The sequence below is a fragment of the Phascolarctos cinereus genome, unplaced genomic scaffold (assembly GCF_003287225.1).
Source record: "Phascolarctos cinereus isolate Bilbo 61053 unplaced genomic scaffold, phaCin_HiC Scaffold_1;HRSCAF=81, whole genome shotgun sequence".
Taxonomy (NCBI): domain Eukaryota; kingdom Metazoa; phylum Chordata; class Mammalia; order Diprotodontia; family Phascolarctidae; genus Phascolarctos; species Phascolarctos cinereus.
Genome location: NW_027555514.1, coordinates 211656074 through 211677177, shown reverse-complemented (window position 1 = coordinate 211677177; position 21104 = coordinate 211656074). Strand labels below are relative to the sequence as shown.

General features: G+C 41.6%; 1 protein-coding gene across 1 annotated transcript in view; it reads left to right on the top strand.

Moving 5' to 3' along the window:
• Nucleotides 1–21104, top strand: part of FAIM2 (Fas apoptotic inhibitory molecule 2) — a 59742-nt gene that overhangs the window by 6898 nt on the left and 31740 nt on the right. Inside the window, exons 2-5 of the mRNA XM_020966082.2 lie at nt 8149–8344; nt 11632–11735; nt 12125–12189; nt 12990–13043. Of these exons, the coding sequence (XP_020821741.1) occupies nt 8149–8344; nt 11632–11735; nt 12125–12189; nt 12990–13043 (419 nt within the window). The remainder of the gene's footprint in view (nt 1–8148; nt 8345–11631; nt 11736–12124; nt 12190–12989; nt 13044–21104) is intronic.

Sequence of the window (21104 nt, the reverse complement as noted above, 5' to 3'; positions counted from 1 at the left end):
GCCCAGTGCTTGGCACATAGTAAGGTCTTAAGTGTTTGTTTTTATTCCTGTTGGAAAGTGAACTCTTTGAGGGAAAATACTGTTTTTGCCTTTTGTTGCATCTCCAATGATTAACCTATGTAGTGCCTGATACAAAGTCAGCGCTTAATAAATGTCTTTTGACTAATATTGCAATTAATTGTACTTGAAATGTTTGTCAGAATTCAATTGGAGGGGCAGCTAGGTGGCACAGTGGATAGAGCTCTGGCCTTGGAGTCAAGAAGACCTGAGTTCAAATCCGGTCTCAGACACATGACACTTACTAGCTGTGTGACCCTGGGCAAGTCATTTAACCCCGATTGCCTCATCAAAAAGAAAAAAAAAGAATTCAGTTGGAAATCCAACTTGTCCTGGGTTTTTAACCCTGCTTTGGGAGTTCATTTAATGCTTATTCAATTTCTTTTCTTTGACTAAGATATTTAGCTTCTTTATTTCTCATTCTTTTAATTTGAGTATTTGATACTTTTGTAAATATACATGTTTCATTTAGTTTCTGTTAGTATATTTTGGACAAAATTTTCTGATAATTTATTTTTCATTAATTGGCGATTCTCTTTTTTCTTTTTTTTTTTATATTGGCAATTTGACTTTCATCTTTCTCTTTTTAAAATTAAATTAGCTAATGTTTTATTTCCGTATTAGTTTTTTTTAAACAAAACAGTTCCTAGTTTAACTTATTAATCTAATTTTTTGTTTTAATTTTTATTAATTTTTTCTTTGGTTTTTCAGAATTTTTTTTTATATTTAGCTGAAATGTTTGGTTTGCTGTTTTCTAGTTTGTTTTTTTAAGTGCATGCTTAGTATTGATCTATTCTCTTTCTTTCTGTTGATGAAAGTGTTTAGAGACATAAATTTTCCCTGAGGACTGCCTTGGCTTCACTCCAAAAGTTTTGGTGTATTATGTTGTTGTTGTTGTAATTTTCTTTGAAATTATCTGTTGTTCCTATTATTTATTCTTGTCCCCCCCCCAATTATTTTGGATTAAATTATTTAATCTAATTTACATTTTAATTCTTTCTATGAAGGTCCTATATTAATTATAATTTATATTGTGTTATATGGGTCAGTAAAAGTTGTTTTTGATATTTCTGCTTTTTTGAATTAGTTTGAGGTTTTAATCTCAACACAAGGTTTCGCAACATGGAGTATTTGTACTCATAGGAGAATGAGAAGACAATCAAGGGCATTAAGAAAATATTTAATAAATAACTACTAAGGACCTCCTTCCTTAAGTAACCATGTTATCCTATTGAAATATTCGAAAAAATAGTTAATGAAAAAATTGTGGAATGGAGAGAGAACAACTAAAAATGTAGTTACCTTCTGAATAAAGATTTCCTTATTGAAAATTAATTAATCTCTTTATTTCATTTCATAGTGCATGATAGACTCTAGAATGTATTAACTTTCAGACTGAATAGGAAGTATGGGGACTGAAACAGTAGGGACCTAAGCACATGGTCAATTTTTGTAAAGGTACCATGCACAGATGAGAAATATATATTCTCCTTTCTAGTCCCATTCAGTAATCACCAAAGATCCACCAACTTTTCTTAAATTCTATTCAAGTCCTTAACTTCTTTCTTGTTTATCTTTTTGTTTGATTTAACATACCGACATTCAGATATACTGAAAGGGGTACATTGAAGTCCCTAAATTACAGTTTTGCTGTCTATTTGATTCCATAATTTAGTTAACTTTTCCTTAGGATATTATTCCATTTGGTACATATGTGTTAATATTTACATAATTTTGTTTTCTGTGTTGTCTTTAAGTTTGATGTAGTTTCCCTGTTTATCATTTTTAACCCTATCTACTTTTACTGTTGTGTTGTCTGAAATCATAATTGTTATCTTTACTTTTTCGAGTTCACTTGAAGCATAATAAATTCTGAGTCATTCCCTTAGTTTAACTCTGTGTGAATTTTTATGTTTCAAGTATGGTTCTTGTAAACACATTGCTGTACTTTGTTTTCTAATCTATTCTGCTACCCTCTTCTATTTTATGGATGAGTTCATTCCATTCATGTTCTGAATCATGATTGTTAATTGTACACTTCCCTCCATCATATCTTCTTAGACTTTTTCTCCCTTTTATGCCCCTCCACCTTTACAAAGAAGAAAAAAGTAGTGAAAGACAAGGAATGTGATCAACACTAGTGATCTGTAATTGAAGTGATCTGTTTCCATTCCACTGCCCCTCCTCTCTTACCCTTGCCCAGACACTGATCACTGGTTCTCATCTTTTCTTTCTTTACTTATCATTCTCTCCTTATGATCTACCCTCTGATGATAACATTTCTTTTGCTTGTGACAATTCCCTCTCTGACTGTATTCTCACTCTAAAAACATCCTACCTGTTTCTTGCTGAATTCAATGTTTTTCTACACCAAACTCTTTGCATGTTTTCTACCCTAAGTATTTATCCTTCTACCTGTTTCTTTCAGATAGCTTATTTCACTTATTTTTTTAAACCTTCTTTTCTTCCAAATACTCTTGTCCTTGTGGCAAAGCCTTTTTCTTTCTTCCTGGAGGTCCTGCTTGTACTTGTTGTGGAGATATTTTCTTTTTCTAGATTGGATTTTTGGATGTCTTTAGATCTATAATAATTCCTTCAAGTGGCAGTATCTTCTGTTTGGCCATGTCTCCATTCTCAGTTTCTGAACTGGGATTTTGTGCCAGAACCAGGTTACATACCACCCCTCTACACTCTTGGTTGTCAGACCAAGGCTTCCTGCACTCAGTTTCTGGGGGTAACTTTTATGGCACCTTACGTCAGTCAGGGTCACAGTGCTGTGATTTCCATTTACATTTCAGGTCAGAGTGCTTCAGACTTCCAACACCCCAGACATGCCTTGATCAGAGCCCTTCCTGACCCACATCTATGGTTAGAATGCCGATGATTTCTGATCTCCCCAGAACTTTCCCATCCAGGTCTTCTGTTCCTGTCCCTCCCTGGGGAACGGAGCTCAGCAGGCTTCAGGTACCTCTGGAGAATCTCTAGTTAGACTCCTGGTTGACTCCTAGCCAACTGACCTCCACTAGCACTAGCCAGGCAAGGGGATGAATAAGATAAATTCTGGTTCTCACTTGACCTGGAAGGTGCTAGAACAGGTGGATTTTATCTCTCCTGAAGAGGGAGGGGAGCTTGGCCAGGAAAGCTAGATCATGGAAGCAGAGAGCTAGAGGAAACTGAGGAATCAAGTCCTGATTACTACTGTAGTGACTATGGGCAAATCATGTAACTTACCTAGGCCTCAGTTTTCTCTAGCTCTCAGCTTCTATGATGTAGCTTTCCTGTTCTTTTCCTTTGTTCTTTCTTCTTCTCTTCCCATCTTCTCCTGTATTCTTCATTCTCCCTGTTCCTTTCATTTTCCTTCCTCCCATTGTTGAATCCTAGAATCTCAGAATTGGAAGGAACCTCAGGCCCAACCCATACCTGAAGGATGTCTACTCTGTCCAACATCCTAACATGTGGTCTTTCATCTTCTGCTAAAGCTGAAATGACAGGGAACTCATTAATCTAATCTATCATCTTTCCTCTCTCTTTTTCACTGCCTGTCCTCTTCCTTTTTTTCCTCCCCCTCTTTTTCCTTCTTTTCTTATCCCCCCAGTTCACAGCCCCTTTGGATTCTATTTATCCATCTATAAAATTGGAAAGACCATTAGATTCGGAGTCAAAAGAACAACCTGTTTTGAATCCTGTCTCTGCAACATGTGTGACTTTGCTCAAATCACCTAACATCTCTAGGCCTCTATTTTCTCATCTGTAAAATTAGGACATGATGGACTTAGTTAATCTGTAGGTTCCTTTCTAGGTCTTACTATATGGTCAGATCCAGTATGAAAAAAGACAGACTTCTGAGAGCCAAGATGGTGGAGTAAGCAGTAAATCACTGTAACTCTCTCATATTCACCCCCAAACAACCATAAAATACTGGTCCCAAACAAATCCTGGAATAGCAGAGCCTTCAAAAAGATGGGGTGAAACAATATTTTAGCCCAAAACACTTGGAAGATTGACAACAAAGACCTATCTCACTTGAGTAAAAGGTGAGCACATTTCAGGACAGGAAGCATCCCAGAAAAGCAGCAGCAAGCCCCATCTCAGCAAACCAGCAGGAGATCCTGAGCCCCAATATGGGTGGAGCAGGCAAGCATCAACACCAGAACCTCCCACATGCCTTAGCATAGCCAGGGAAATCAGCAGACTCTAGTTCCAAGAACCACCATGTGCTTCAGGCACTGGACAAACAGGCATCCTCCAGTGTGATGAGAAAGTAGGCCAGACCTCCACATGCTTCAGTGTAGCCCCAGGGAAATGCAGAAACACCCCAATGGACCTCAGCACACACCAGACACCACCACTAGGACCCTAGCTCAGACCAGTTAAGCTGCCAAACCTCAACGGCCCCCAGCAGCGCCAGGTACCTCCTACCGCATCCCCTCAGCACAACGCCAGACACAAGAATCCTCTGGTAGCCCCAGGGCAACATCAGCACAACACCAGGTAAACAGCCAGGGCCTGCAGCAGAGAGCCCCTTCCACCCTGGGTGCAGAGCTCCAATTCAAAAGAAAAGGAAAAAGAAGAAAGAGAAAGAAGGAAGGAAGGAAGGAAGGAAGGAAGGAAGGAAGGAAGGAAGGAAGGAAGGAAGAAACCAAAAAAGAATCTGACCATAGAAAGTTATTATGCTGCCAGGGAAGACCATGACATAAACTCAGAAGAGGACAACAATATCAAAATGCCTATGGGCAAAGCCCCAAAGAAAAATAGGAAGTGGTCTCAAGCCCAGAAAGAACTCATGGAACAAATGAGAGTGATGCAAGAGAGTTATGAAAAAAGAGTCAACAACTTAGAAAACTTCTTAAAAAGTACAATTTGCCAAATGGAAAAGGAGATAGAAAAATCCACTGAAGAAAACAACTCCTTGAAAATTAGAATTGGGCAAGTGGAAGCTAATGACTCTATGAGGCATCAAAAATCAATCAAACAAATTCAAAAGAATGAAAAAATGGACAAAAATGTAAAATATCTCATGGGGAAAACAACTGACCTGGAAAATAGATCCACGAGAGATGATATCACAAATATTGGCCTACTTGAAAGCCATAATCAAAAAGAGGGTCTGGACAGCATCTTTCAAGAAATTATCAAGGAAAACTTCCCTGATGTTCTGGAACCAGAGAGCAAAATAGGCATTGAAACAATCTACCAATCACCTTGGAAAAGAGATCCCAAAATAAAAACTTCAAGGACCATTGTAGCCAAATTTCAGAACTATCAAGTCAAGGCAAAAATGCTACAAGTGGCCAGAAAGAAACAATTCAAATATTGGGGAGTCACAATCAGTATTACATGGAACTTGGCAGCTGCAACATCAAAGGATCAAAGGTCATGGAACATGATATTCCAGAAGACAAAAGAGCTAGGACTACAACCAAGAATTGCTTACCTGGCAGAATTAAGCATCACACACTGAGGGGGGAAATGGACATTCAATAAAATAGAAGGACTTCAAACTTTCATGAGGAGAAGACCAGAACTAAACCAAAAATTTGATCTCCATTATCAAGACGCAAGAGAAGAATAAACAGGTAAAAAGGGAAAAGAAAACATAAGGGATTCAGTAGAGCTAAACTATTTATATTCCTACATGGGAAGATGATACTTATAATTCTTAAAAATTGTATCACTAATAGTATAGCTAGGAGAAATGTATAAAGATGATATGGGTATAAGGTGAATATGAGAGAATTGCATAAAATTAAGGGATGAGAAAGAGGAGTACAATGGGTGCAGAAGGAAAGGAGAGGTAGAATGGGGGAAATTATTTCACATGAAGAGGCATGAAAGACCTATTACAGTGGAGGGGAAGATGGGAGGGTGGGCGATGAGCATTGCTTGAACCTTACACTCATCAGTATTGGCTGAAAGAGAGAATCATATGTACAATCAGTGGAATATAGAAATCTATCTTACCCAACAGAGAAGTAGGAGGGGAGGAGATCAAGTAAAGGGGTTGGAGAGGGGCTTGACAGAAGGGAGGGCAGATCAGGGGAGGTGGTAGACAGAAGCAAAACACCGGTGAGGAGAGAAAGGGTGAAAGGAGAGAGAAGATAGACAGGAGGAAGAATAAGATGGAGGGAAATACACAGGTAGTAATCATAACTGTAATGTGGATAGGATGAACTCTCCCATAAAATGGAAGCAGAGAACAAAGGGATCAAAAGAGAGAATCCTTTAATATGTTGTTTACGAGAAACATACTTGAAGCAGAGAGACACAGAGTAAAGGTAAGCAGGGAGTAAAATCTATTATGCTTCAGCTGAGGTAAAAAAAGCAGGGATAGCAATCCTGATCTCAGACAAAATAAAATGGACCTAATTAGTAGACCAAAATGGACCTAATTAAAAGAAATAAGGAAGGAAATTACATCTTGCTAAAAGGTACCATAGACAATGAAGCAATATCAATACTAAACATATGTGTACCAAGTAGTATAGCATCCAGATTCTTACAGGAGAAGTTAAATGAGTTACAGGGAGAAATAGAGAGCAAAACTGTACTAGTGTGGAGGCCTCAATTGTCCCCTCTCAGAACTCAATAAATCCAACCAAAAAATAAACAGGAAAAAAACTAAGGAGGTAAATAGAATATTAGAAAAGTTAGATATGACAGACCTTTGGCACGATTTAGACATAAAGGGTGATGCTGTAAGCAAATTAGAAGAGCAAGGAATAGTCTACCTGTCAAATCTATGGGGAGGGGAAGAATTCATGACCAAATGAGATAGAGAACATTATAAAACATAACAGAAATTTTTCATTATATTAACTCAAAAAGTTTTTGTACAAACAAAACCAATGCAACCAAGATTAGAAAGAAAGCAGAAAGATGGGAAACAATCTTTACAGCAGGTGTGTCTGATAAGGCCTCATTTCTAAAATACATGGAGAACTGAATCAACTTTACAAGAATACAAGCCATTCCCTAATTTACAAATAGTTAAAGAATATGAATAGGTAGTTTTCAGATGAAGGAATCAAGGCTATTGATAGGCATATGAAGAAGTGCTCTAAATCATTTTTGATTAGAGAAAAACAAATTAAAACAACTCTGAGGTACCACCTCACACCTATCAGATTGGCTACTATGACAGAAAAGGAAAAGGCTAAATGCTGGAGAAGATATGGGAAAACTGGGACACTAATGCATTGTTGGTGGAATTGTGAACTGATCCAACCATTCTGGAGAGCAATTTGGAACTATGTCCAAAGGGCCACTGAACTGTGCATACCCTTTGATTTAGCAATACCTAGGTCTGTATCCTAAAGACATCAAAAAAAAAAGGGGGGGAGGGAAGGACCTACCTCTGCAAAAATATTTATAGTAGTCCTTTTTGTAGTGGCAAAATATCGGAAATTGAGGGGATGCCCATCAACTGGGGAATGGCTGAACAAGCTGTGGTTTATGAACGTAATGGTATACTATTGTGCTATAAGAAATGATGAACAAACAGATTTCAGAAAAACCTGGAAAGACTTGTACAAACTGACTCAAAGTGTAATGAACAGAACTGGGAAAACATTGCAACACAACGACCAAGACAAGTGCAAAGGACTTAAGAAGGAAAATGCTATTCATATCCAGATGAAGAACTGATTGGACTCTGAGTGCATATCAAAGCATATTTTTTTCATGTACTTTATTCTTTCTTGTGGCTTTGTTTTTCCTTTTGACCTGTTTCTTCTTTCACAACTGTGACTAATATGAAAATATTTTTGCATGATAACACACGTATGTACTACATTGAACTGTCTACCATTTTTGGAAGAGGGGAAGGAGGAAGAAAAATTTGAAACTCAAAATCTTGTAAAAATGAATGTTAAAATTTTTCTTGACATGTAACTGGGGAAAAATAAAATACTATTTTAAAAAAAGAAATAGAAAAAGAAAATGATTTGCTTTCCCTCCTCATTCCCCAGGGAACTAAGTAACATAAGCTCTGTGTGTGTGTGTGTGTATGTGTGTGTGTGTATGTGTGTGTGTGAGTGAAGGCATGGTTCTCCTTTTCTCCTTAATGACTGACTCTCTGCTCATTTTCCACAGGTTTCAGTGGTGAACAAGGCCCCTGGGACCGAGGGGCAGCAACCGACAAATGGAGAGAAGAAGGAGACTCCATCAGCTCCCTTGGCCCCTCCTACTTATGAGGAAGCTACTTCAGGGGAGGGGCTGAAGGCTGGGGCCTTCCCTCCACCAGCCCCAACTGTGCCCTTTCATCCTAGCTGGGCTTACGTGGACCCAAGTGAGTCTCCCCAACCCTGGTAGGTTAGACTTTTGGGGGTGTGGTGAGACCCAGTGAAAAACTTAGAAAGCAGTAGTATAGAAGCAATCTCCTGTATTGTTGTAATGACACCAGTTAGTCCACCCCAGTTCCTAAGTTTTAGGGTAATTGGAAGAAGGTGGGGACATACTGTTTCTGGTCTTAGGAAGACTGATCAGAAGGGCAGGACAGATAGACAGAACTAAAGACCAGACTAGGAATTACTGATTGGGTTTTTGAATCTCTATCCAAAGTGGGGAGGGGGGAGGGAAGAGGAAAGAGGGAGAAGGGAAGGTTTTCAAAGGAGGAAAGCATCCTACAATTCTGGGGATGATGAGTCCAAAAGAGAGAAGAAGCCATTGTAGGTAAGGGTAATGGCTTGTGAAGATTCAGAGGTGGCAATGGCTGAGGTGTGGGTATGTGCCTGGGATTTTGAATGGTTGGAGGGGAAATGCAGAACCAGGGAATCATAGGAGTTGAATATCTAGATTAGATGGCACAGGGAAACGGCCTACGAATAGCGTCCTCTAAACTATTTGCTGGTGACATCTCTTAATGTCTTCATTTTCTTTTGAATTCCCCATATCCAGCTCTATCTTGTTTCCTAGAAAGGGAATTTCACTGGGATAGACAGAAGTCTTGGTATTTCTCCAGCCTCAATATTCTGAATTTGATGGGTTCTGCCGCCCAGAACCAATCTCTACCCTGGGTTCTTTTTCCCTTTTGTCATACTCTCCTGTGCCCTGCTCTCCTTCCAGATTCTTACCTTATTCTTTCCTGCCCACAACTTTAGCCCCAGACCCATGAAATAGAGAGAAAGGGACTCAGAAAGTACCTACAGGTTCCCTAAGACTCCTCTTGTCCTCAGCTCAGTGTTAGGGAAAACTGGGGCCTAGGCCTCTGTATGGGTCAATCCAATCCACAGGATCTGTCTGCATAAAAGACACCATGGAGACGCTAGAACTGTTGCCAACTCTTTCTCCTCCTCCCCACCTCCTCTACTTTCTGTGACCATTCCCATCCTCATCACCAGTCTTAACTAAGGGAGTTGGGGGTTAAGGGGAGAAATAGGATTTGGGAGAAAGGAGAAGGAAGTAAACAAGCATTTATTAAATGCTTACTATGTTCCAGGCACTGTGCTAAGCTTTTCACAAATTTTCACAAAATATTACCTCACTTTATCCTCACAACAACCCTGGGAGGTAGGTGCTATTATGATCCCTATTTTATAGTTAAAGAAACCAAGGCAGACAGAGGTTGAGTGACTTGCCCACAGTCACAAAGCTAGTAAGTGTCTGATGTTGGATTTGAATCCAGATCTTCCTGACTCCAGGTCCAGCTTCTGTCTGGGCTTAAGTACAGAAGAATGGGTATAAAAAGTAGTCCCTTCCTCATCTATGAGTGAGGAATATAGGTTTCCGATTCTATTCAATGCTGGAGAGGAAAGAGAGGACAGTAGAGAGGCTTAGAAGTTAAAGTTTCTAAAGATTCCAGAATTGCCTAAAAGGGTAACAGGGAGTTCCTCCAGACCCACCTTCAAGCCCTGCTATTTCAGGATGTCCCCAAGAGCATTACAGGGAGAGCAGCATCAGCCATCCACCCTTGAAGAAAGGGCAAGGCAGAAGGCCAGAAAGCTAGCCCACCTCCTTCTGAACCATTAGACCAGCAAGGTTACTTGCCCTTTCCAGGCCCCACAGCTACTTGACTTGGGGGGCATTTAAAAAGCTGTCTTGTAAAAAAAAAGATTTAAAAATAAAATTTTAAAATTTTAAATTAAAAAAAAAATTTTTGAAAAAAGCTATCTGTGGACCTTCTGGGGCTTGGAAAGAATGCTGCCCATATTTGAAAATCACTCAATCCCTGAGTTGATCGTACCCCACCACGCTAGTTAACCTGTGACCTTGACCATACTCTAGGCATTATCTTTTTCTGATAAACCCACTAGAAGATCCTTTTAGTCTTGAATTTCGCAAGGGGAATCAAGGTAATTCTGAGGTCAGGATGTGGTGTTCGTTCACCTCTGGCATTCTTCCTCGCTGAGGCCTAACTAAATCACAGGAAGTTTGCAAAATTTAGATTCGCAAGGTTCCTGCCCTCATGGAGCTTGTAGTCTATTAGGAAGACATAACCCATATACAAACAACTAAAATGATACGGAAATGCAAAGAAAGTGATATCTTAGGTCCAAGGTGGGGAAGGTTATTCGTTATTGACTCTCAGGATTGAGGAAGACATCGTTGGCACTTGAGTTGGTGAAAAGAGGAAGGGCATTCCAGGCATATGGAAAATGAGGATAAAGGCCTTGAAATGGGAAAATGCACAGGGTCTACAGGGATGGATGTTCCCTCTGGCTGGAGTGCACAGTAACACAGAAGGAAAAGATGGGAGCCAGGCTGGAAAGCCTAGAAACTAAACTAAGAGTTTGAACTTTTATTGTATAACAGTGGGAAACCATTTTTGAGCAGAAGAGTAACATGAACAGATTAATCAATCAGCAATCATAATTATGCCTACTGTGTGCATGCTGGGCACAAAAAAGGATACATCTGGCCATATTAGGAAGGATGGATTTAGTCAAGAGAGAACGTAGAGGCAGAAAGACTTTTCAGTAGACTATTGCAGTAGTCATTGTGGGTGGTAGTATGAAAGCCAACAGAATTGACCGAACTTAATAACAATTAGGGCAGCTAAGGGGCACAGTGGATAGAGCGCTGGGCCTAGAGTCAGGAAGACTCCTCTTCCTTAATTCAAATCTGGCCTCAGATACTTACAAGCTGTGTGACCCTGGGCAAGTCACTTAACCCCATTGCCTAATCAAAAAAAAAAAAAGGTTGTGGAAGATATAGGTCTGGCACATAGTAGCTGCTTAATAAATGTTTGTTGATCTAACTTCAAGAGTGAGATCAGGGCTATAGATTTGGGAACCACCTGAATAGATGTGATGGGTCAAAGTCTATTGGGGGAGGTAGGGTGTACCAAGGACACAGAACACAGAGACAAGGACTGATCGAGCAGTTGTAAAGCAGAGCTCTGGACATCAGCGCTGAGGGGAAGGAACTCTAGAATCTGCGGAATGATGTTGAAATCAGGGAAAAGTTCTTAAAGAGGGGTTCATGGAATAACGTATAAATGAGGGAGAAAGGGAAAAGGGTTTCCAAAGAGCAGGATGAATAGTCTGTTTGAAAGTTCAGGGATAGGGCTGATGGAGAAGCATGGGAAATAAGGACAAAGCCCAACTGTGCTCCATGATCTGATGCCCTTCTCTACAGATAGCAGCCCTGGCTATGGAAGTGGCGGCTACTCCGGAGACCCTGAGATCTTCACCACTTTCAGCTGGGATGATCCTAACGTGAGAAGAGTATTTGTCAGGAAGGTAAGTAGTCCCTTTCCCCATAACCCTATCCACATCATTAGGGAAAATCTAGATATTTAATGTTCTGTGGGCCATCCTCCTTTCTCCAAGCTGGATCAGCCCCTTCAGCCTTTTACCAGTGGGCCTCACTTTTTAACCCCTCCATTTGGTTGCTTTTTGCTTCCTATGATGGGCCCCATCTTTACCCCTTTCCACTGTATCCCAGAAGAGTAAGAATTTAGCTAGTCCAGCTACTCAGGCCTTGGCTTGGGTCACTTGTTCATAAGACTGCATGGAAAACTAGACTCCCATCTACAACCCATGTGGATGGGCCTAGGCTTGCCAGGTCCTAAATAGCTCATTTCTTATTGCTGACTACCTCTTCTTCCTTCTACCTTTGTTCCTCATAGGTCTACTCCATCCTAATGATTCAGCTGCTGATGACTGTGGGTGTTGTGGCTCTCTTCACCTTCTGGTGAGTGTGGCCTGTGGGTTCAGCCTTTCTTTCCCCTTCAGGGGAAGAAGTAAGATTCCTCATGTTTGCTGGTAGGCAAACTAGAGCAGGCACATAGGCTTGTTAAGCTAATGCACAAGGCAGTGAAGTACATTGGATCTTGAATGATTATAATAGCTACTAGCATTTATATAGTGCTTTAAGGTTTGCATATATTATCTCATTTGGCCCTCATAATAGCAACCCTGTAAGGAAGATGCTGTTATTGTCCGAGGCTGTAAGAAATGAATTGACTTGCCCTGGATCACACAGCTAGTAAATGTCAGAGGCAGTATTTGAACTTGGGTCTTTCTGACTCCAAATCCTGCACTCTACTCACTGTGCTACCTAGCAGCCTCCTTGAAGAGATTAGATGGTAGATGTACAAGAAATCATGTGACAGGCCTAAAATATATAACTGGCTCTGTTTCACTCTGGGGAGGAACTCTGTGTATGTCCTCCAAGTTTAGTACCAAAGGGAGGGACCTGGGTGTTTTGGAGGTCCAAGGGGAAAGGTCTGAGAGGAAAAAGTGAGCAGGATCTCTTCTGGCCCCAGAATTGCCTAAATGCATGATCCTGGCCCAGGACTCCGGTTTTCTGACCCATCCTCACACTAGGCATCTCAGACAGCAGCCCTCCTCATAGAGGAGAGCCAGGTTTGAGAATATCATCTAGAGATCTTTATAAATGCTTGTGTTTTCATGGGGCTTAGGACAGGGAAAAAGAAATAAAACACATATCTAATCTCTTTCTGTCTCTCTCTTTCTCTCTCTCTCCTGCAGTGAACCAGTCAAGATGTATGTTCAGAGCAACCCGGCCTGGTACTGGGCATCCTAGTGAGTACAGCAAGTGGGCCTTCTCCTGGATTGGGTCAGGAAACCATTTCCCAGGGAATCTAGACATAGAGACCTTGATCCCCCAGAAACTCCCAAACTGTCTCTTGCTAGCTAAGAGGTATCAGGCACAGACAACCAGACTTCTGATGAGGACCCATACACAAATATCCTCTGAAGTGTTCCATGGTCTCCAGTGCCATTGGAGAGGGCCTGGACCCTCTCCATCTCAGAGAGGACTAAACCAATCAAAGCCCCCAGAGGTTCTGATGGCAGAAATTTGAGACTCAGCAACACTAATAATATAGAATCCTAAGCTTAGAGCTAGAAGAGGACCTTAGAGAAGTTTTTATTAATTATTATTATTAATTAACTTTTACTAATTTTTTATGGAGCATTGTCCATCTTTGTTATAATCAAAATGGCCATGCTTCTTCCATGTTTTTCATAAAATGACATTTACAGATAGTTTCATTAGCTCATATTTTATTCAGATAGTTAAGATTGATTACAGTTTTATAGCACAAATCTTATAAAACACCTAATAAAAAGAGCATACCAAATAACAATCATTGTATTGAATTCATTGTCACAGCCTCATAGGCTAAGAGATAAAATGGACTTTAGTGGTCATGTCTCATTTTACTATTAGGGAAACTGAGGCCCAGAGAGTAAATGACTGGTCCAAGGTCACAGGGGTAATAAGGGTCAGAGCCAGGATTTGAAACCAAATCTGCCTGGTCCAAATCTAATACTCCTTCCACTATACCATGCTGCCTCCCAAAGGTAAAGGGAAAAGTACAACAGCCCCTAAAATCTTTCAGCCTCCATCCCAGGGCATTCTAGGTGTCTGGGATTTAGGTTGTCTCCCTACCCCGAGTGGTGGCCAGTTGAAGAGAGACATTGGCTTGGGAACCTCCTTCACCTGCCTTTTCACTACGACAAATCACGTTTCTATAGCGCTTAGATGTTAACAAAGCTAGACTTTACTCCTTGGGATTATTTTCATCCCCTTAAGAAAGGGAAAACCCAATTAGGAAAGGAAACTCTGGTCATGGGGTCCTGGGTGTGAAAAAGAATATTGAACAGTGGTAGTAATTTTGGGGGTGATCCCCTTAAGTGAACCCACTTAATTTTCCAAACAAATCCTAGCCCCCTAAGAAACAAATGGGTAAAACGAGGGGAATGCGTTTGGATCAGTTGGGTAATTCTAGCTAGTCTATGCAGGCAAAGGATCCAGATAATCCTAGCAAAAAAAAAAATACATGCTGGCTTCAGTTATAAAGGTATGCAGAGGTTATACTGTTTCTGAACTGTCTAAACAATTTTCTCCTGTAAATTTAGCCTCTGGGAGTTCCTGGGGACTGGGGCTGGGGCTGGGGTGGGGTTGGGGCGTCAGTCGGGTGACGGAGGAAAACAGAACTGCCGTCACCACAATCTTAATCATTCAAGAAGTATTTACTGAGCGCCTCTGCTAGGCACTGTGGGTAATTAAGGAGAGGTGCCTGATAGGGCGATTGCCCTTTAGGAGCTTAAAATACTGCCGGGGAAACAAATCACATGCGGAAAAAGATAACTAGTAATACAAGAAAATATTTGATTAGTGCCAAATGATATTACATGTTATGGGAGTTTACAGGAAGAAAAGGGAGAGCAGCAGGGTTAGGGAAGACTTCCTGAAGGAAGCAGGGATTTAAGAGTAGGCCAGGAAAAAGAGGTTGGGAAGGATATTCCAGGCAGCAGATCAAAGGCGCTAAGATGGGAATTCTTACTGTCTGTTCAGGCTTCAGTGAATGGGCCAGTTTGCCCAGAACACAGCGTTGACAGAATCATAAATTTAGAGTGGGATGATACTTCAAAGTTTATCATCTGGTCTGACTACCTCTGCAGTGGATATGGTACCTAAGTTCAAAGACCTGAGTTCAAATCTGGCCTCAGATACTTACTAACTGTGTGACCCTGAACGAGTCATTTCCCTGAGCCTTAGGTGGGAAGGGACCAGGCATTAATTGAGTGCCTACTATGTACCAGGCACTGTGCTAAGTGCTTTACAAATATCATCTCATTTGATCTTCCCTGGGGAGGTAGATGCTACTATGATCCCCATTTTACAGTTGAGGAAACTGAGGCAGGTAGAGATTAAGTTTTATAATTAAGGTTTTATAATTAAGTGTCGAGGGCAGGACTTGAACCCAGGTTCTCTGTCTCCAGAGGAACTGTTCTTTATACTGTACCACACTGAGTTAGTTTACGTAGGAGAGTAGCACGTTTGGAGAGGCAGATTGGGAATGGATTATGGAAGTCCTTTGGAATACCTGACAGAAATTAGGACTTAATCCTGCAGTGTCCTCCGTCTTTCAGGGTATGGTGTCATTACCCCCTCCTCCCCCTCCTCCTTTGGAAAACTGACACAAGGATAGAGCCCTAGGCAGGTAACTCATTTTGGGAACAGATTGGCAATCCTGCTCCAGACTGGACCTCTGAGCTACCCTAGAAAACAGTGGTAAACTACATTGGATGCAACAACACTCAACTGAGAAATGACAAAAATCTGTCAACGCCAAGGGTTCTTAACCTTTTTGTGTCCTGGACGCTTTTGGCAGACTTGTGAAGCCTATGGAACCCTTCTCAGAAGAATGTTTTTAAAATGGATGGGAAAAATGAAAAAATCAACATTTGCAAATTTTTTGCAAAAATGCAAAAAAAAAAATTGCAAAGGAACCTGATTATATTGAAACATAGTTATAAAAATATTTTAAAAGGTCATGGGCTCCAGGTTAAGAGTAGCTCCCTGCTCTAGAGCCATCTGCCCCCAAGAGTTTCAAAGCAACCAGAACTCTGCCCCCACCACCCACAAGAGTGCTAGACTAATTAGGAAGATTCTCCCACTGAAACCCAGATTGCAGATGCTCCCCTGATCCCAACTGTTTGACCTTTCTTAAGAGAGCAAGGTTTGGAAGAAATATCATCCTGGGGATATGTTATGTGTGTGGAGGAGGGAAGGACAGGTGCCCTAAGGGTTACTCCCCTCCTGCATGTGCTTCCAAGCTAATGAGGTCTCCCTGGGACCAGCAGCATGTCTGGTTGGCATGGTTCCCTTGTCATGCGCAGCATCCTGTGCTGGACCAGCCTGGCAAATAAGCTTTGGCCCATATAACCAGAGCTGCATGGAAATGAGGCATCAGGCCTAATGAGAAATGTCATCTCCCTGGCCCTAGCTCTCAGGGCTCCTCTGCATGAGTTGCTATGGCAATTTGTGTCTGGGGAAAGACTCAGACTGTCAGCTCCAATTGGGCTTTTCTGATCCAATTTGGTTAGCGGGGCAAGGTGAAAGGGGCCATGGGAGAAGCCTTGGGAGAGGTTTAGGGAGAGGATGTAACCTTGGGAAATAGGCATGTGGCCATCACAGACTGGGTAGCAGGAGAGAAACTTCTGTGAGTTTGACTGCAGAAACCTCCTCGCCTGCCTATAAGGGGGGGAAGGGGATGCTGGGCAGCATGTAGACATTAATCATGGGGTGTGTGTGTGTGTGTTTTAATAAGATGGGGGCAGGGAGGAAAGAAAGGAGAAAAACCCAGGGCTGATGGAGTGAACCATTAGTTTTATTTGTGTTGGCCCAAACCTTGGGTTGCCATCCAGGGCATCCTCCCCAATTCCTCCAGACAGCCTTACTTGGCTAGCCTCCCCAGAGCTCTAGTCTTGTTCAGTCCTCTCAGGCCCCAGCAAAGCTGTCTGGAACCCTGTCAGGCTGCTCTTCATTTTTCTTTGCTTTCCATGTCTGAGTTCCTGGGGAGTGTGTCTGGTTATCTTGGTTTTGCACAGAATGCCCAGGACCCTCCACAGAGGGCTAGAGTTCCTCAGAGGAGGCTTGCTGGCCTCTGTTTGCTTGCTGACAAGTCCAATTTTCCTTTCCTGACAGTCTGTAAACAGCCCTGAGGCTCAGGAATTCAGCCTGAGCCTGGGGACTCAGTCTAATGTTGCTGTGGCTCTTCTCACCTCCCTCATGACTCAGCCTCTCCTCCTACCTCTCCACCTCCTTACTTTGAGGAATGACACCTTCCCTTCTAAAGACCCAACCAGCTGTCCTGACATTTTCCAGTCTCCATCTTTTTCTGCAGTTTCTCTCCCTGCCTGAGCAAGCCCTGAAGAGCTGTGCAAAGCCAGAGCAGGAGAAGCCAGGGCTTCCAGCTGTAGAAGGGTGTTAGGTCAGCCAAAAACAAAATAACTACAACCCAGCCTTTTGGATAAGAGTTGTGAGAGGCCCCTCTGAAGCATTTGGTCCTCTTTCTTGAAGTACCATCCTTCCTCACCTTCCATAGTACTGCAGGATCCTGGTTCTTTTCCTTTTCCTCAGTATCTTTCATTGCTTCTTCTTCTTAAGTTTTGGTGTCGCTGAAGGTTCTACACTCAGCCCCCTTCTCTTTTTTTTTTTTTTTTGGTCTGGGCAATGAGGTTAAGTGACTTGCCCAGGGTCACACAACTAGTAAGTGTTATGTGTCTGAGGCCAGATTTGAAGTCAGGTCCTCCTGAATCCAGGGCCGGTGCTCTATTCACCGTGCCACCTAGCTGCCCTTCCCTTCTCTTTCTATAGTTTCTCTTGGCACTCTCCAATCCTACAGCATGTAGGTGGAAGATTCCCAAAAGCCTAAAAGAGGTAGAAGGGGATAATGAAAAGAGCACCAGATTTGGAGTTTGAGGACCTGGGTTCAAACCCCCAGCTCTGCTACTTCCTGTGTGACCTTGGGCCAGTCATTTAATTTCAGTGTACTTCAGTTTTCTCATTTGTAAACCAAGGGGACCCTGAGGTCCATTCTAGCTCTAAAGCCAGGATGCTATGATCTCCAGACCCAGATTTCTAGATGCCTGGTGGACATTAAATTCAATAGTATCCTGGTTTTAGGATGTCCTAAATTGCACTTAGGGGAAGCTAAGGGTACAGTGGATAGAGTGCAGGCCCTGGAGTCAGGAAAACCTGAGTTCAAATCCAGCCTCGGTCACTCACTAGCTGTGTGACCCTGGGCAAGTCACTTAACCCTGGCTTCCTCAGTTTCCCCACATGTAAAATGAGCTGGAGAAGAAAATAGCAAACCACGCCAGCATCTTTGCCAAGAAAACCCCAAATGGGGCCACAAAGAGTTAGACATAACTGGAAAAACTACTCAATAACAGAGTATGAGAAAATTAAAGATGAAGTTCCTATTTCTTTAGTACCTTTTCCTGGAGGTAGATAATGAGGAATACTAAAATATAATTACAATCTGACACTGGTGGGCTGTATGTCACCTTATGTGCACACGCTATGAGATGCTTGGGGCAGAAGTAACAGTCCAGCTTTAAGTGATGAAGTGACTTCCCTATGGTCACATATACTCATATATATGCATATATAGTATTATGTATATTACTCTTATATATACATATATACTTTCATATACATGAGAGTACATATACACATACATACATATGAGAGTATATAAATAAGTACATATGAAATATATATAATATATGTGTATGTGAGAGAATGGAATCAAATATTCCTGATTAATCAATCTACAGGCCTTTATTAAGGACTTAATGTGCCAGGCACTGACCATGCTAGGTGCCGGGGACACAAAGCCAAAAAAAGAATGGAAAAGAAAAAGGTTTCTGCCTCATGGAGTTTACATTCTGTCAAGGTATAGACATAAAAATAAGTACAAAGTATAGGCAAGGTAAACACACAAAGTAACTGGGGAGGGCACTAGTAGCTGGGGAGATCAGGAAGAAAGGCTTCACAGAGGAAGTGCCACTGGAGCTGTGAAGCAAACTTAAGATTTCAGTTAATCAACAAAGATTTATTCTATGCTAGACACTGTGCTAGGCACTGAGGATGCAGAGAACCTCCAGCAGTGAAGATCCTTGTCCTAAGACAACATCACACACCTCTGAGACCTCCATTGGCTCATGTCACTGTGTAGATTCACAGGCTGACCAGCCAAGTGAGGATTGCTGGGGCTAAGTGTGAGGTTGAGGTAAGCCCTGGGGTCTGTGACTTTTTTTTCTTCTTTTACACCTAAGTAGGGATTTCTTCAGAGCCCTTTAGGCAATTTTTAAAAAAAATTTTTGGTATGCAGCCTTGGAGATAGGAGGTAGAGATGTGCACTTTTATTCAGGGTAGACAAGATAGAAGGTGGTACAAGGACTAGGTACTAGGGACCATACCCAAACTAGGCTGGCCTTCTGCCCTCTCATCCTACTTCCCATCCGAGAACTAATCATCACCCAGAGGCCCAGGGCATGGGGGGTTTTGACAGAGAGCCTCATTCTATGCTACTCCCATCTCTTTCCTTAAGTCTTGCGATTTGGTCACCATCTTCCAGATCAAAACTTCCTTCCCCTATCATTACTGTTGGGTCAGCCCTCCCCCTCCCCAGTCTTTTTCCTTCTCTGCTTTGCCCTTCTGTTATGCCTCAGGGCAGGTACTAGTGACATTCTTGGCCATGCTTTCTGCAGCCCCTTTCTTTCATGCTTACCAACACACTGGGACAGGAGGCAGAAAAGGCATACTGACTGCTTCTTCTGCACTGTTACTTCTCTGCTCTCCCTTTGTCACTTTCGCTTAAGCACCCATCCTCCTTTGAGGGTCACTCCCCCTGCCATCTGAACCATCTATACCACCCAGTGTGTATTGTTGTTGTTACAATCTACTGACCTCCAGGTCATTCTCCCTCCTTTCTTGAAGAGTTTAGCATTCAACTCCCTGTCTACTCCCTCCCCTGCCCTCAGTATACATATTAATGATTCCTCAAACATCCTGGCCTGACAGTTAATCAGCTTCTTCAACTCTTATATCTTCACTCTATTTCATTTACCTCCAAGGATGATCATACCTTGGATCGCATCATTTCCCATAATTCATATCATCTCCATTAACTTGGACTCTAAAATTATCCTCTCTACTTATAATTCTCCTAGCTCCTCCTCTGCCTTCTATTAATCAACATTTTGATAACTATATTTCAATATCATTGGCTTCCTTTGTAATCTTGTAATTTTGGTTTATGCATTTGAAAACGTTTTTCCTAGAAGCAGTCTGTAGATTTCACCAGACTGCCAAAGGGGTCCATGAAACACAAGAAAAAGTTAAGAACACTTCTTTTCACCCTCCCTTGATTATAACTGCTCTTGTGTGTTCAATTATCACTTCTTTATAAATGACTCCCAAATCTCTCTACCTAATACTCTATATCTAATAATAGTATCTTAGCTCCAGTTCCATATCACCAACTGCCTTTCGGACATCCCCATCTGGATATAACATAGACATCTCAAACTCAACATTTCCTAAACCCTTATCTTGGACAATATCTTTCCCTCAAAATCTAACAATCCTCGAAATTTCCCCATTCCTTGATCCAGTCAGTCAAAAAGTTTTTATTAAGCACCTACTATATGCCAGACAGTTTGCTAATCTCTGGGAATACAAAGAAAGGGAAAAGATAGTCCCTGCTCTCCAGGACCTTACAGTCTAATGGGAGAGACAAACAGCCATGTACAAACAAGTTATACACAGTTATACACTGTGTATAAACAAGTTATACACAGAAATAAATTGGAGATAATCAACAGAGGGAAAAGTGATCAAACTAAGGGAAGAATCAGAAAAGGATTCCCATAGAAGGATTTTATCTGGAACTTGATAGAAGCCAGGAGTTAAAGTTAGGGAGAGAGAGAATTCCAAGCTTGGGAGATAGCCAGTGAAAATGCCTGGAGGTGGAGTGTTTTTGAGAAATTCAATGTGCCTAAAGTCCGACAGTAACTTACTAGCTTATGTGACCCTGGAGCAAGTCACTTAACTTCTGTTTGCCCCACTTTCCTCAGCTGTAAAATGGGAACAATAATAGCTCCTACCTTGCAGAGTTGTTATGAGGATCAAATGAGGTATTTGTAAAAAGTGCTTAGTACAGTGCCTGGCACATAGTAGGTACTTCATAAATATTTATTCCCTTCATTCTCTAATTCTACAACTTTGGAGTACCATACTTGACTCTTCAATATCCCTTCTCTACCCTATCCAGTCAGTTG